The following is a 15,352-nucleotide window of genomic DNA, read 5'->3' as shown; positions in this document are numbered from 1 at the left end:
GCTAGAACCGCCATCTCTGGGCTTTCTCATGGGCTGACAATTCAGCGAGTTCTCTATGAATTTGCAGCAGGTTTAAATACCCAGAGGGCACCGTGGCATCTGGAAGGGCTGAGGAGGTGGCGCTGGAACAGCATCTCCCACACCCCAGTCATGGGAGCGACGTCTCCGCACGTGGGGTCGGTTTCTTTGCTGCATCCCCCGGGGTTAAGGATGTGGGGTCCTGAGTCAGACGGCCTGGGGTCACATCCAGCTCCGCATTTCACCGCCCAGGAAGCTGGAACACATCCTTGAGTGCTTTGCTTGAGTTTCCCCATCTGTGAAGTGGGGATAATGTTACTACAACATAATGAGCTGGAAAGACGTACATTCATGGGAAGCGTGCAGAAGGGTGAGTGTAGGCCAGGCAGGCGTGGAGGAAGCGGCCTGCAGTGCTGTCCACCAGCAGAGACGGGACGTGTGGCCAACAGAGCCCTGGTCGCTGTGCCCAGGTCTCCTGGGAGAGCCCTGTTTCTTTACTTGGGTTCATTCCGGTCCGAGGGCTGCTGCCCCTGATAACCTCAGGTCCTCCCCTCCCTGGGCCCTGCCTCTCTCCTCTCCTTCTCTTTCCTCCTCGTGGATCCAGGATTCTGGTTGTACCAGTTTGCAGTAACACAGGCTGTGTTTTCTCAAAATGACTAAATAAAATTAAAAGTCAATGAAACAAGATTGCAACCCCGCCACTACCCCCCTCTCAAAACCGGTATGTTTGGAAATGTTACGTATATATATGAGATATGTCTGTCTGTCTGTCTGTCTAACTGGCTATCATAGGTAAGGAAAAATCCTGATAGAAATCACAAAATATTTATAATCAAATCACAGCAAGAACTACTTATCAGAACTTGTGAAATGTTGCTAAAGTGATACTTAGGTGAAATTTTGAAGTCTGAAATGCATATATTAGAAAAGAAGAATTAATGATCTATGTGTTTATCTTAAGAAATGAGAAAGTGACACTAAACCCAAATAAATCAGAAAGATGGATGGAGACAACACAGGTGAGAGCTGTAGGGATGGGCATTTGTGTTAGGTTATTTCATTATAAAGAAAAGATCTGATAAAGTATGGCGAGATGTTAATATCTATATAATATTGATGTCTGTTATGTTATATTGTGAGTGTTTCTGTTTGCTTGAATTCAAAATTATAAACACTAGAGGCTAGTAAAGCAAACATTAACTTTTATTATTTAAAGAAAAAAATCAGTGCTTACAGTTTGAAACCTGTGTTTTGTCAGCTTTCCAATATGGGCTCCTGGGCGAAAAGACATGAGACTTTCTGAGCCCGTCTTAATGCTCCGGCCGTACCTCACCAGGGTGGGCCCCCAGCTCGCCTGCACCTTTGTGCAGCCACGTGGGACGGTGGCTTTTTGACTCTTGGTGACAACCCAGGTCTCCCAGCGTAGATTAACACTCTGATCAGACCATCCCAGTGTACCACTGAAGTCAGCTGTTTCTGCAAAATACATCACGAACATTTAGAAACTTGATTTTTGTTCAGACAGGTGAGGGAGTGACAGCTGTGACATCATTAGTGATGTGACTCTGAAATAAAAGCTTAGCACTGAGAGCTTTTGCAGCTTCTGCCTGACTTTGATTAGAGGCTCCCCAGAGCTGGTGGGGCAGGTGTTGGGTAGAGCAAAGATAGCTTCTTATCATCATCAGTCATGATTCCCTGACACTCTGTAACTGACATGAAACACAGGGACGCCTGGAGCGCTGCGCCCGCAGAGGCTGTGCTGTCATCCCCAACCTTGACTTCCAGCTTTTGCTTCTCCCATACAGGGGTGCCACCTGCTTCAAAATCAGGTCCCAAGGGAACACAGCCTCCATCCCTGGGCACGTGGCAGTGGCTGGTTTCTCAAGAGACCTTGTGACCTGCAAAGTCTAAAATATTCGCTGTTTGGACTTTTACAGAAAAAGCAAGCTGACGCACTGCTCCAGACAGGCACATGGTTCTCCTTGACGGACTTGCAAATCTCGTTATAAATGTAAAATTACAAAACGCATTGATAAGACACTAGTTTGGTTTGGGGTTTTTTCCCGATGGGACGCCTCACCGTATTTCATCCTAAACACGAACAAACCAGCAAGGAGTCTGTCGCTCATTACACTTGAAAACCATCACCCGCCTCCGGGAGGCGCTCTGGGCAGTTAGCAGCAAGATGAAACTAATTCTACAGTTGAGCCCTGGGCAGGTCAGGCTCCAGATGCTCAGAACGGAAGGTGCCCGTCAGGTCGCTAGGATGGGGGCGTTGTTTTTAAACTTAAAGTCATTCTATGAACATTTGTTTTTTGAGACAGAATATCACAAAAGCAGCCCTTCCATGAATTGCTGGAATGTGTTTTAGCAATCCAGCATCTGGTGAAAAGTATACACAGATTTCTTGACACAGCTGGGAGGATACTGCTCCTTTCTGCCTCATTTTAAACATTGCAACTTCTACACTTTCTAAGAGAAAGCCAGAAACACCCAGGGCCACGGTCTTCTCTCGTCCGCTTGGGCCAAGAGAGAGTCCTGAGCACCCGCCAGCCTCCGCCGCTCGCAGACGGGTACCCAGTCCGACCCGGCTGGACGCTCCCAGCCCCCGACAGCTGTGTCTTGACGCCTCCCCCGATGGGAAGAGCCTCACCCGCTCCCTGTCTCTTTGCAGGATCTTCCCAGAGTCCCTGCGGTGGCTCATGGCCACCCACCAGTTTGCGTCGGCAAAGAAGCTAATCCTGCGCTTCACACAGAAGAACCGCATGAACCCCGAGAGTGACATCAAAGGCGTGATGCCTGGTGAGCACGCGTTCCCTTCAAACCCCCAGCCCTGCCAGACTCGGGGGCCCGCCACCCGTCCCGCCGGGACCGGGAGTCACCCCACATCACCCCTGGTGCCTTCGTTGCCCAGCCAGCTGTCCAGCTTCCTGGGGCAGTCGGTCCTCAAGCTAGACCAGGAACATGGCCAAGGCCAAACCCAGAGGACGGCGTGACCTTGCGTGCCCCTGCCCCTCGGGGGAACCTTGAGGGCTGAACCGCATGGGGCACACAGCCTTGCCTGCCTGCGGTTTGGTGCCGGCGGTCCTGGCCAGGGGGCACTGGCCTTCGCTCCCTGTCTCCCGAACAGGACCTGCAGAGAGCTGCTGTGTTGTCTGTGTCTGTCAGGACCTGTTGGTTGGGCCTCTGAGGACGCGGAACACTTCAGGTCCATAGAATCTGTTTGTCAGGAACGTCAGCACGAAAGCTAGATCAGATCCATGAGGCACCTGGAGGGCGTTAAAATCCAGACTCGTCAGTACAAAAGCTAGATCAGATCCATGGGGCACGGGGCACACAGCCTTGCCTGCCTGCGGTTTGGTCAGGAACGTCAGCACAAAAGCTAGATCAGATCCATGAGGCACCTGGAGGGTGTTAAAATCCAGACTCCTGGGCCCCTCCCGGCACCCAGAGATTCTCATCCAGTAGATCTTGGAAGGAACCCTGAACATTGTCTGTTTAATAAGCACTAGAAGTGATTTATTGTGACCTGCAAAGTCTAAAATATTGACTATTTGGACTTTTACAGGAAAAGCAAGCACCTGATATCAATATTAGAGGTGTGTTGATATTACCTTAAATCTTTCCACAGCAGTTCTGTGCAAGGTACTGTAATTATCCCCATTTGCAGACGAGGAAACTGAGGCACAGAGAGGTTGAGTATCTTGCCAGAGGTCACACAGCTAGTGAGTAGTAGTGCTGGGACTTGAGCCCAGGAAGCCCAGCAGAAGCAGCTTCCCTGTGCTGCTTCCGAGAGGGAGATGGACGTGCTGGCGTGGCGGGCGGGGGGGTGAGGGGTGCGTGGACCTCGCTCCTTTCAGGCCACGTTTGCCCCTTTTGGACTGTCTGGCTCTTGTCCCCAAACTTGTCCAGGCCCATCCATTAGCAGGTCAGCGCTCTTAAGTCAAAGTGCCTTGTTTCTGGCATTTCCCTAATTAAATCACCACACTCCACTTTTTTCAGGTTAAAATAGTGTCTGGGAGAAGCTTGTTTTCTCCATCCTAATTACGCTGATTCGTTCCCTCCTGTTTTTAGAAAGTGGTATCCTCGCTCAGGAGCTGGGCTGGTGCTGGTGTCTGTGCTGGGGGGCAGGCAGCAGCACGCATGACCCCCCCGACTGGGGGCTGGGGTGGCATGCGCTCACGCCCCGGGGCACGCGGCTCTCGCCCGCCTCTGGGTCTCTGTTCCCTCCCAGCTGTCAGGCGCAGGGTGACGGTGACAGTGACGTCATGGCACCAGGGCAAAGCTGGAGGCAGGCGGGTATCCGTTTCCTCGCAAGTGGCCCCTTGCACCTCCCTAGGCTGGACTGGTTTGGCTGCTTGAATGCTGTGTCCCAGCATCTTATCTAGGCCACTGGACCAGCATCCCGTCCCCAACCCAGGCTCTCACCCGCCCTGACTCTATCCTCCCTGCTGCCCTGCCCTCAGCCCTGCCTTGGGGGCTGAGACGCCATACAGGCATTTGACCCTCATCAGAGCCTTTCCGATGGATCAGATCGCCCGCCCCTGCTGCACGTACGGGAAAGGGGCCCAGGAGGCTGAGAGCTGGAGGCACGGCTTCCCTGCTCCCGGCATTCCCTCCGCATGGAAGGAGCCCCCGAGGAAGAGTGAACCGGCTTCCCTTTTCCTCCTTGGACGTGAGCCAGGTGCGGTGAGGGGGTCCCCGGCATTAGGCCCTCTCCGGGCAGCCTGACCGCAGGGAAGCAGCCAAGTCCGGCGTCACCAGGTCAGGCAGCGAGTCTGGGGGCTACGAGGCCCCCATCAGGCCCACAGGGGCTTTACCCGAGCCCTTCTCGGTAACCGAGCGGGGATCCCACCCCACATGCCTCACTCTGTCTTGTCCATCTGTCCTGAACCCAAGGTGAGAAGCGGGTCCCTGTATCGGGCCACCTCACGGTCCCCAGCGTCAGGTGACTTGCACCAGTCACACCCCAGCAGGAGATGAAGCCAAGGCGGCCCCAGGCAGCCGAGCCCGGCGCCCTGCCTCTGACCCTCCGCACCTACTTCTGCTCCTGCAAGAGGCCTCGGGCCGGCTGGAGCCTCGCGCGTTGAGAGGGAATTTCTGGGGTCAGCAGGTGTCCCCGCAGGCCCAGGAAGGAGTCTCTGCAGTGGGTGGGGAGAGGCCAGGACGGTCTGGGTCGGCCGGAGCGCGGGGCCAGGAAGGCCTCATGGCTTCTTGCGTGTCTGTGGTGGTGTCGAGAGGCTGGGGATGCAGGTAACAGAGAGAACATACCAAGAGCCCCGGAGAGGTTAGTGTAATTCCACTTAGAATAATGCAGTTACCTCTGTAGACTACAATCAGCTTGGGCTCCAGAGTTTAAAGCTTTAAAATAAGAAAGATAAAAGGTCATAATTACAGTTACTACAGCTTCTTAACATCTGTTTCATACACTAGAAAGTATCAGGAATTAAGTTTTAGCTGCATTACCAAAAAAAAAAAAATTTAAACCTGCATAGCCATGCGAATGGGCATTTAGTTTTTCTTCCTGGAAGACTTCCATGGTGCGCAAGCGTGGCTGTGATAAATAGGTTCCTGACCAGTTTCACAGCAGTGAAGATACTCGGATCGCTGGATCAACGCTATGTGTTTGTTAACCATGTTTCCGTGCTCTTTAAAAGTTTCCTAGCGTTCTGACCGTGGGGAAAGTATGTCTGTAAATCAAATGAGCCTGTTTTCGCAGAGGGGATGATAAAGGCCAGGAGGACGTCAGGAGCTGAGCGTCCATGCCTGCAGCTCTGTGCCTGAATATTGACACGGAAGAAAGTTCTGGAAACTGAGGGAGCATGGTATCCCTCGGACGTAGGACAGGTGTCGCCTTCTCCCTTGTGTGCCCCAGCTGGTGACACTGATCCAGACATTTTTTTTTAAATAAAAAACTCCTAAACCGTTATGGTTAAGCAACCTGTTGCCCCTTCCAGCTGTAACTAGTGAGGTTGGTGACCCTCTCGCCATTGGATGGCAGGCAAGAGGTAGGGCATCCAGGGGTGAGAGTACCCCTAAGCAGTACAGGCAGGGGGGCACACCTCAGAGCCCCCCCGAGGGGGCTGCAGCTCCTGGGCCCCTCTTGAGGCAACCCCACTCCCTCCGGGCCTTCCCACCCCACTGCATGCTTTATTTTTGGTAAACTTGTTTTGAATTCCTCTTAGGTTTATAGTAAAGTTACAAAGAGAGCACAGAATTTTGAAAAAGCCCCAGTCAGTCTCCCTGTTGTAACATCGCACATCCCCTGCACCTGTTACAACTGGGAAACTGCCGTCGCTGCACTGCAGTCAGCCCAGCTGCAGCCTGGACCGGACGTCACCCCCAGTGACCCTGCCGTAGGATCCCACCCAGGGCTGCCTGCTCACCTCCCAGCTGCCTGTGGTCGGTGCGCTGTCAGTCTTTCCCTGCATCCCCTGACCTCGGCAGTCTTGATTGGTTAAGTCTCCTTTTTCTTCTCTGGCCCCTGAGAAGGGGTCCCCTCCCCCGAGGGCACGGCCGGCCAGGGGAGCAGGGACAGACCCGGAGGCTGAATGTGCGGCATTTCTGCTCACAGATGCCGGGAGACGGGGAGGCTGGGGCGTCTCCTCGTTGGATCTTCCCTGTTGAACTGGCAGCCCCGGGACGGTGGCAAACGCCTCGACCTCGTTGACGTGGGCCTGGCGTCTGCTCAGAGCTGGTCTGGGCCCCCCGAGAAGCTGGGTCTCGCGACCAAGCTGTAGTTGGTCACGTCACCTGAGCCGAGACGCCGTCTGTCTGGCTCAGCGCACGTATGTGCACGGGCCACACCTCTGTGCACGCGTTTGCACACGTGTTCATTCAGTCACTCATTTCTCCTCCTAGTATGTGGGCCGTGCGGGGGCAGGTGCAGAGGAAGCAGCCTCAGCCTGTTTGGCCCACAGAGTTGGTTTGGGGACCAGAGCAGTGCGTGCATCTCCTGGTCCCTGAGCAGAGGGTTCAGACTCTGTAAGGAAGAGGACCCCTGCCCAAGCCCGACCAGGGCCTCTGTGCCCGCCAGCGGGCTCCGCAGCCCTTCCAAGTGGACGGAGCCCACGCAGGTGGCTGCTGTGTGTGTCCTGCCGCCTCCCTGCGGGCCCCGTGGGCAGCTGTACCTGCCAAGTCGGTGTCTCTGTGGCGCGTTTTCTCCCCTGAGAGCCAGGCCCTGCCCCTGCCTAAAAGAGAAACACTCTCCTTCTCCTGACCCCCGAATCCACGCATCGGGCCATCGGGGGGGCTGCCTGGCCGAGCGTGGCTCACGGGTCCCCCCACCCTGCAGAGCTGGAGAAGGAGCTTTCCCGGAGGCCCAAGAAGGTCTGCATCGTGAAGGTGGTAGGAACCCGGAACCTGTGGAAGAACATTGTGGTGCTGTGCGTGAACTCGTGAGTCACGGGCGCAGGCGGGCTCGGGCCTGGGGCGGGGGAGAGGCGGCAGGGCCGGGGTGAGCCTGAGCAACCCCGTCAGAGCTTCTGAACAGCTGTCTGACGGGCTACAGGTGCCTGCAGACGCGGACCCCCAGCCTCGGGGCAGCCCGGCATCTCCCCCTGCTTGCCACTCGGGCCGCACAGACGTGTCCCGGGGGACGGGGCTGCCGGAGAACAGACTCAGGTCCAGGGCCGTCCTGGGAGCGGGGCTCTCTGGCCATGCACCTCCCAGGAGGCACCTCCCCCCGAGGCACAGTGGCGGGGGGCTCGGGGGCGACGGGACCCCCACGTGTGGGCCTCCGGGCACCATCACGGGCGAGGGGACCAGGCTGCTGAGTGTCCTAGCTCCCTGCGTGGAGCCAGCGCCTGCAGAGGCCCGACCCCAGGGTCACGGCGGGTGGTGATGGGCCGGCCCGGCCCTGGGTGTGACCTCCACACGTGGCCAGAGGCCCTCCCGCCTAGCCGACCACATCCAGCCCGGCGCCCCAGGTTTGCACCCGCACCCCCGTGGCTCACGCCGTTTCCTGCCAGCACTGTCCCCGGTTCGGTGTGCACTGGCAAGCCTGTGCTGCTGACTCGCAGCTCAGTAACCCTGCCCTTCCCTGCTCGCCCAGGTGGGCCTCGTTCAGGGTCACAGGTCATCTGGGCAGTCGGGGGTTAGAGGTCACTGGGGGAGGGGAGCTCGCACCCTTCGGTGCACAGTCTCAGGACGGCAGTCCTCGGCAGAGAGCGAGGCCCGGGGGCGGGCCTCTGGCCCTACGTCCCACAGCTGCTCCTGTCGAAGCCGCTCCTTTAATCAGCTGTCGGGACTGGGGTTCCAGGTTAAGTAATTTGGGGGAGGATACAAAACAGCCCAGCGCCAAAGCAGTGGAAGAGCCCAGATCTAACGGACACCTCGTCCTGCAGCCGAGGCCCAGGCAGGGGAAGGGGCAGCCGCGCCGCACGCCTGGTCGGGGCCGAGCCCTCAGGCCCGTCTCTGCACAGAGTCAGCTCCAGCCTGGCCACCCGCTGCCCAGTCGCAGGCAGACGCCGGCTGGGCCAGTGGGACCGTTCACAGTGGGGTCACTTCTCCAACTTTTATTTTGGAAAAAACACAAATGGTGACATAGACAAGATGGGGAGTTTCCACCTTAATGATTCTTGTTTCGGGGGAGGGCGAGCCAGTCTCTCTGGCTTTGCTGTGGTCGGAGGACGTCCTTCCACCAGAACAACAAGGTGGGAGACCCGCCCTGAGACCAGGAGCCCCGCCGAACTCACACTTGTTAGGCCGTCCTACGCGGCCCAGGGGAGCCGGGTTTGGAGGAGGGCGGCTCCCTCCTGCAGGACTGGGTCTGTAGTTGACCTTGATGCGTCCTCAAGGTCTGCTGAAAGCACGGAGGAGGGAGGCTGGGAGAGAAGGGCGTTTCAGCTCAGGGACAGATGCAGGCGCTCGCAGCCCTGCTCCCACGGGGCACGTCCACCGGGGCCTCAGAGCCCTGCTGCCCTGTGCTCCCAGGGAACACGACACATCTTTATTCCTGTTCCCAGAATGGACATCCGCCTGAGCGGCTGGGACACACGTTTCCCTGCGGGTTTTTGTGACCCTGTGGGGCAGGAGGGGGCTGAACCCAGGGCAGGGGGGGCGGGGGACGGTAAATTAAGCGTTGAACGGTCTCCAAGGCCAGATGTCCTCACTGGCCTGACCCTTCCTGTCCCTCCAGGCCCCATGAGCCGCGAGTAGCAGCGAGGGGTGGGGGGGAGCCAGTTCTCGGGGCGGGTCCCCGAGTTTCCAGAACCCCGGGAGAGGCAGAGGTGTAGACGGGCGGTGCGTCCTAGAGGCCGTGCTCACCCGCTGTGCTGCCCGCCTGTCGGCCCGCCTGGAAAGTGGCTCTGATGGGCCCCTCGGTGCAGGGACCCTGGGGGCGCCCGCCTCGCGCCTGGATTTCCTGAGAGGCAGCGTCTGAGCCGAGGGCCTCCCTTTTATGCCTGCACCCTCCGTAAGGCCACGGCAGGGCGGTGACCACGCACCCCCCCCCCCGACGTCCTTTCTGACGTGCGTTCCCCGCCACCTTCCGAGGGGCTGCTCTGCCCCTGGACGCGGCGCAGGGTGTCCCGCGCCCGCCGGGAGGTGGTGGCCTCAGGCACTGTGTCCCCACAGGCTGACCGGCTTCGGGATCCACCACTGCTTCGCGCGCAGCATGGTGGGCCACGAGGTGAAGGCGCCACTGCTCGAGAACTTCTACGCCGACTACTACACGGCGGCCGGCATCGCCCTGGCGTCCTGCCTGGCCGTGTGCCCGGCGGTGCGGCTCCTGGGGCGCCGGGGAGGCCTGCTGCTCTTCGTCATCCTCACGGCCCTGGCCTCGCTCCTGCAGCTCGGGCTGCTCAACCGTGAGTGGGCCCAGGCCCCGGGCGGGCGGTGGGCAGGGCCTGGCATGCGCTCCAGAGCCCTGGGTGGGTGGGCAGCCCGAGGCGTCCTCCAGAATCCACGGCTGCAGGGGGCTGCTTTGGGGAGGACGAGCTCGCACTGGAACACGTGCGTGGGGTGCCCCCTCCTCCCACGCGACCCCAAGGCTTCCCGCTGCCCCGGGTAGCTGGGCCCTGACAGTGCTGGTGGGCGTGGTGACCCCACTGGGGGCCACGCTCTCCCGCTGTGATCCATCACGTGAGAAGGAATGAAGGACTTTTTCCTCATGTGAGATCAAGGGCGAGGTAGATACATTTTGACACCCTTGCACTGGGACACTGCTTTTCAGTACTGCTTCCAAGTTCATCAGCTGCTCTTGGGGCCAGAGAATTTCTCAGTAAACGTTAAAAGTAATTTAAAGAAAAGCTAGCCAGTCCGTGTCGCCCACCCAACTCTACAAGGCACGCGTAGTGCAGCTCCTGGTGAACAAAAGCCCTCGCCCGCCACGGGGACGGGCCGCAGCGTATCTGACCGCCCGGGGCGAGGCGGGAGTGAGCTGGACAGCCGAGCCTTCTCGCCCAGCACCGTCCCCCCCAGTGGACTCAGGCGCTGCGGGGACCCCGTGGCTCTGATGGCTGCCTCCGCCCCTGAGCTGTCAGAGCTCGGTCAGCGCTGCTGGGCAAGTCAGACGCCTGCAGTAGTGTTTCAGGTCTGCGTGGTGTCCAGGTGGGGAGGGAGGATCCAGAACAGGAGGAGGAGAAAGAAAACCGAGGCTTTCTCAGCCTTGTGCAAACTGGGTTCTAGAAGAGCCAGCGTCAGACTCAGGAGCCGCTTTCTGACCTGGGCAAGTTCACGTGCGGTCCGCATCTTGCCAGGAGACTGGTCTCATTTTCAGCTGTGACGACATGGGGTCTGTCCCCCGGTGGGGCCGCCCAAGCTGCCCTTTGGGGAGTCTTCTGCAGCTCCCGCCGGTTGGGCGGACATGCAGGGGCACGGCAGCCCCGGGGCTCCCAGCCGCCCTTCTTAGTCCCTGAGCAGGGATGCCCAGGAGACCAGGCACCGTGGGGACCAGGCTGGGAGGGCACAGCGATGCTGTCTGCCGGGTCTGCCCACAGCACTTGGTGCCCCGAGCACAGACCAGCAGTGACTTGAGTAACTTTGGACATTAAGTCCAAAGTTAAGTCCGAGATTCCCCCTTTGGCTTGAGGGCGGGCGCTGCGCGCGGGCCCCTGCTCTCAGGAGCTGGCGTCCTCCCCAGGTCACGAGGCCAGAGGGGCCCAGCCCTCCCTTCCGAACAGAAGGAGCTCCATTTGGTCAAATGCCGGCCCTGATGCCCTGGACCCTCCCCCACGTCTGTGCCACGTCCCTCCTGCTCTCTGGCCCCTGGCGGCGTCAGCTGGGCTCCCCGAGTGGGCCTGGCGGGCTGGCTGCAAGGCCACCCCTGCTGGTCCCGGAGTGGGTGTGCTTAGAAACCAGTCGCGTGGAAGCACGCGGTGGTAACTTCGTCCGACCTGCTCTCTTTCTCCCCTCCCTGCCCGCCTTCCTCCTCGTGTGCCGCCGTTCCTGTGGTCCAGTGATCGGGAAATACAGCCAGCATCCGGACTCAGGTGAGCCGAACGCACGTGCGGCCCCGTGTTGTCTTTTTTATTGCACCTGCAGGGCATTTTCACAAAGACTCACAGACTTGTGGTTTCCCTTTCCTCTCTCTCCCCTCCCCCTTTCACCCCAAGAGTTGCAGCTGAAGTTGGCCGTAGGTTGGACACTATACTCATCCACTTGTCCTTTCTGCCCCTTGCGCCTCTAGAAAGTCGGGCCGCCCGCCCCCCACCCGCTTTGTGCCCGGCTTGCACGCTGCCCTCGCCCCTGCCCCTGGCACCAGTGGCCAGCACAGCCCAGCAGCCTCCACTGTGATGCAGGGCCTTGGGGACAGGCCTGGGCTGGGCCACACGGCCCTGGGGGCCCGGCTGACCACGCTGCCAGGGGAAGCAGCTGTCCCCGCCTGTGAGCGACGCAAGCCTGCTACTCTCGGCCTCTGGGACGGCATAGCCTCTGCCCCGCACGCGACACTGCTGCGCACACGTGCCTGGCCTAACCGAGCCCGTGCCGCCAGGGCTCCCAGTGCAGCCTTGTGGGGAAGTGGGCTGCGCCCCAAATGTGGGACCCCAGCATCTTGCTGTGCCCGCCTAGCGCCGCCTGGGTGTGAGGTCAGACCCGGTGCCACTGGCAAGATGCTCCAGTTGGTCCAGCTCGCTCCCTCCAGGCCCATAAGTTCTCCTCTCGGAGTTGAGTTCTCATTCCCCTCGGTCAAGCCTGGGCTGCCCTGTCCCTGTATTGGACTGGTCAGGCCTGAGGCCAGGATGGCCAGGCTCTCTGGAACCAGAGACCTTTCTCTGGAGCTGAGCCGGAAGGCTGGACGGGAGGGCGTTGCCACAGCGTCGGGGAGACCACCAGCCTCCCTCCCTGCCGGCCGCTCTAGGCTACGGCGTCCGGCAGAGTCTGCCTGAGCCCCACAGTTTAGACCCGCAGGGACTCCCGGGGGACCCAACAGAGGCTCCTGCCAGAAGGGCTCTGACCTCCCACCCCGGGACACGCTGCTGCATCTCCCGGGTCTGCATCTCACACTGGGCAGAGGGGAGGAGGGAAGACCCTTCTTCGGCCCCAGGCCTCCCTCCGCCCTCCTCACCACCCCCCTGGTTCTCCCCCAGGAATGAGTGACAGCGTCAAAGACAAGTTCTCCATCACCTTCTCCATCGTGGGCATGTTCGCGTCCCATGCAGTGGGGAGCCTCAGCGTGTTCTTCTGTGCAGAGATCACTCCCACAGTGATAAGGTGCGTGGCGGGCCGCCCGTGCAGGGGCGCGTTTCTTCTGAGGACACGGGGGGCGGGGCTCCGCGTCTGGCAGGGCTCCCGGTGAACGAGCCACCCGCTCTGCTCCGGCCCCCGGACGAGCTGCGGCCCGTGCTGGGCGTCAGCTCCCAGACCGCTGTTCCGCCCTGCCCCCCAGGGAACCCAGAGTGAGGTGAGGGCTGGCCCCTGGGTCCCGTCCAGGCAGCTGGAGGGACGGGGAGCGTTGGGGGCGCAAGCAGCGCGGCAGGGCCCGGAAAAGGAGTGGAGTGGGGAGGCCACTGAATTCACGCCTGTGCTCTGCTCCAGCCCAGACGCTGTCCACTCTCCTAGGAGGACTCCGGAAACAGTCTGTTTCACATACAAAGCAGATAGAAAGGGCCTTGGTTTTCTACTGGCCTGAGAGGCCAGTGTCTCCAGCCCAAAGAAGGGCCTCGGAGAGAAATCCCAAGAAGTTACATCACTGATTTGTTGGACAAATATTGGTTAAGAAGCCGCCGTGTGTCCGGCAGAGGCCGAGTGTGCAGCCCGGCCCCCAGGAGTCCGTGACGGGTCTGTTTTCTGAAAGGCGGGGTGGCGGGCACTCAGCTGCCTTTGCTTTCCTGGGGAGGGGAGGGGGGGGTCTGCTCCGTCCGGCACCGTCCCGGGCAGCGGTGCGCGGGCAGGCACACCCTCTGGTGCTGTCGAGGTTACAGCCACACGGAAGGGTTTCCTTTCGTAAAGGGCATCACCTCCCTGCCGTCACGCTGTCTGCCCGGTAGCGACTGTTGTGACTTCCGTCCGGTCAAGTTCCCGAACTTGGTGTGGGAACGTCTCAGCTTGCCCAGCGCACACGCTCTGCTTGTTAAAGTGTAATTGGGAGTGTGGCAGTTAATCGGCTGTGGGATACCGCCCAGAAGCCAGCATGATCGCACCCTTCCATCCTCCCTTTCCCACGTGGGCGACAGGCAGGGGCCAGTCCCACTCAGGCAGGACGCCCAGGACTGACCATCTGGTCCCTGGTGCCGGGCTCTGGGAGGAGGCCCGCGTCTGCAGGCGTCATGCTGACACAGCATTTTCACTGGCCTCGCTCTGGTTCATCCTCCTGGATTCTTACATACACATGCCAAGCCTGAAGGCTGTCCCGTACCCAGGGAATAAAATGGCAGGGAATTGTGCATTTAAGAAAAAGCAAGCAAATGCAAGTAGCTCAGCCTGGTCCAGCCCTCTGCCTAACCTGACACGGGAAGTGAGCCTGGGGCTTATTTCATGCAGGACATTGCAAAGCGCCCCAGGCGGAGAGCAGCAGCCCCCCTCCCCCGCCCCCCCCCCCCCCCGCCCCGTGTCTTTCTTTACCCAGTTAATGTCCTTCCTTTACCAAAGAGCCCAGCAAGGAGGACTCTTTCAGGAGACCGGAAGTTGAGGTCAGACTTGTATCTTTCTCTGGGGGTGGCCAGCCTCCCCTTCAGCAGTCGGCAGACCTCGTGAATCATCATTAGATTTTGCTGAAAAGAGCTAAACAAGCTAAACTGAAGGAAATGCAGTATCCTTTTCCTCTCTGAGGCAAACCTGCAAAGATTATTTTGGGGATAGAAAATGTTCTCGGGGTCAGCTTGCCAGGATGACAAACTAGAAAACATGTTCACTTGACCCTAGGTGATGCGTTTATAGTTGCAGAGGCAGGAGATGAGGTCCGGGGGGGTCTCCTGGTGGGGACAGAAGGCTCTCTGGTGTTGCCGGTGAGTCACTCTCCCTGCTGGACACCCCTCGTCCCGGCCCTTCCTTGCGTGCCCACCCAGGGACAGTCCCACGGAGTCGCTGGGAGGAAATGGACTTCCTGCCTCCCCCGACTTCTCACGGGTGAGCCAGGAGGAGCTGGGAGGGCCACTCAGGTCTGCGAGCTTCACGTTGCCTAGTGCAAAACTAGCCTTTTCTGCAACACGGTGTTAAGCACACACCCTCTGAACGAGAACAGTAGCGACGGTTAGGGTTGGCTAACGAGGAGCGAAGAGCAGGGTAAGAACTCCTTTGCACAGAGCCTGGGGGACGTTGGCTGTCCACGCGTGACAGCTGTCCGGCGCGCCCACCCAGACGCTGACGGCGCCCTCCCCGTGGCCGGCTTCTCAGCATCCTCCCCTTGGGCCTCGGCGGTGTAGGGGCAGCTGGTGGCTTTGGTGTGGCAGGCCCAGTGTCACCTGGAAGCTGCAGGAGGGTCCCTGAGGCCTCGCTGTCTCCGTGTGCCCTCACAAAGCAGGGCGGGGGGTGGGGCAGGCGCTGGTGGCAGGGACGCATCCCTCACCTCCCGACACCTCGTCAGGCTCCCAGAGCACCAGGCCCCGGCTGCAGGGTATTTCTTCCTTTTTTATTGAGATATAGTTGATACACAATATTATGTTTCAGGTGTACAACACAGTGATTCACAATTTTTGAAGGTTAATATATAGCAATTTAAAGGTAAATTATAAAATACTGGCTGTAGTCCCCGTGTTGTACAGTACATCCTTGTAGTTTGTTTCATACCTAATAGTTTGTACCTCTCACTCCCTACCCCCATGTCGCCCCTCCCTGCTTCCCGCTCCCCACTGGTAACCAGAGTCTGTTTCGTTTTTGTTATCTTCCCTAGTTTGTTGTATTTTTTAGATTCTAAACATAAGTGATATTGTACAGTATTTGTCTTTCCCTGACT

At 59.1% G+C, this 15,352-nt stretch overlaps 1 protein-coding gene across 3 annotated transcripts in view; it reads left to right on the top strand.

Moving 5' to 3' along the window:
• Window positions 1–15,352, top strand: part of SLC22A23 (solute carrier family 22 member 23) — a 147,195-nt gene that overhangs the window by 118,545 nt on the left and 13,298 nt on the right. Inside the window, exons 5-10 of one of the 3 annotated variants that reach the window (XM_060023713.2) lie at window positions 2,693–2,820; window positions 7,313–7,415; window positions 9,595–9,827; window positions 11,418–11,450; window positions 11,574–11,597; window positions 12,549–12,672. In XM_060023713.2, coding sequence (XP_059879696.1) covers window positions 2,693–2,820; window positions 7,313–7,415; window positions 9,595–9,827; window positions 11,418–11,450; window positions 11,574–11,597; window positions 12,549–12,672 — 645 coding nt within the window. Of the gene's footprint in view, window positions 1–2,692; window positions 2,821–7,312; window positions 7,416–9,594; window positions 9,828–11,417; window positions 11,451–11,573; window positions 11,598–12,548; window positions 12,673–15,352 lie in introns of those variants that run through there. The other 2 variants (XM_060023714.2, XR_009521023.2) reach the window with 2 other exon arrangements.

Source organism: Delphinus delphis, chromosome 10, assembly GCF_949987515.2.
Source record: "Delphinus delphis chromosome 10, mDelDel1.2, whole genome shotgun sequence".
In the NCBI taxonomy this organism is placed as follows: Eukaryota; Metazoa; Chordata; class Mammalia; order Artiodactyla; family Delphinidae; genus Delphinus; species Delphinus delphis.
The sequence above is the reverse complement of the archived record's forward strand: the minus strand, read 5'-3'. Positions and strand labels throughout refer to the sequence as shown.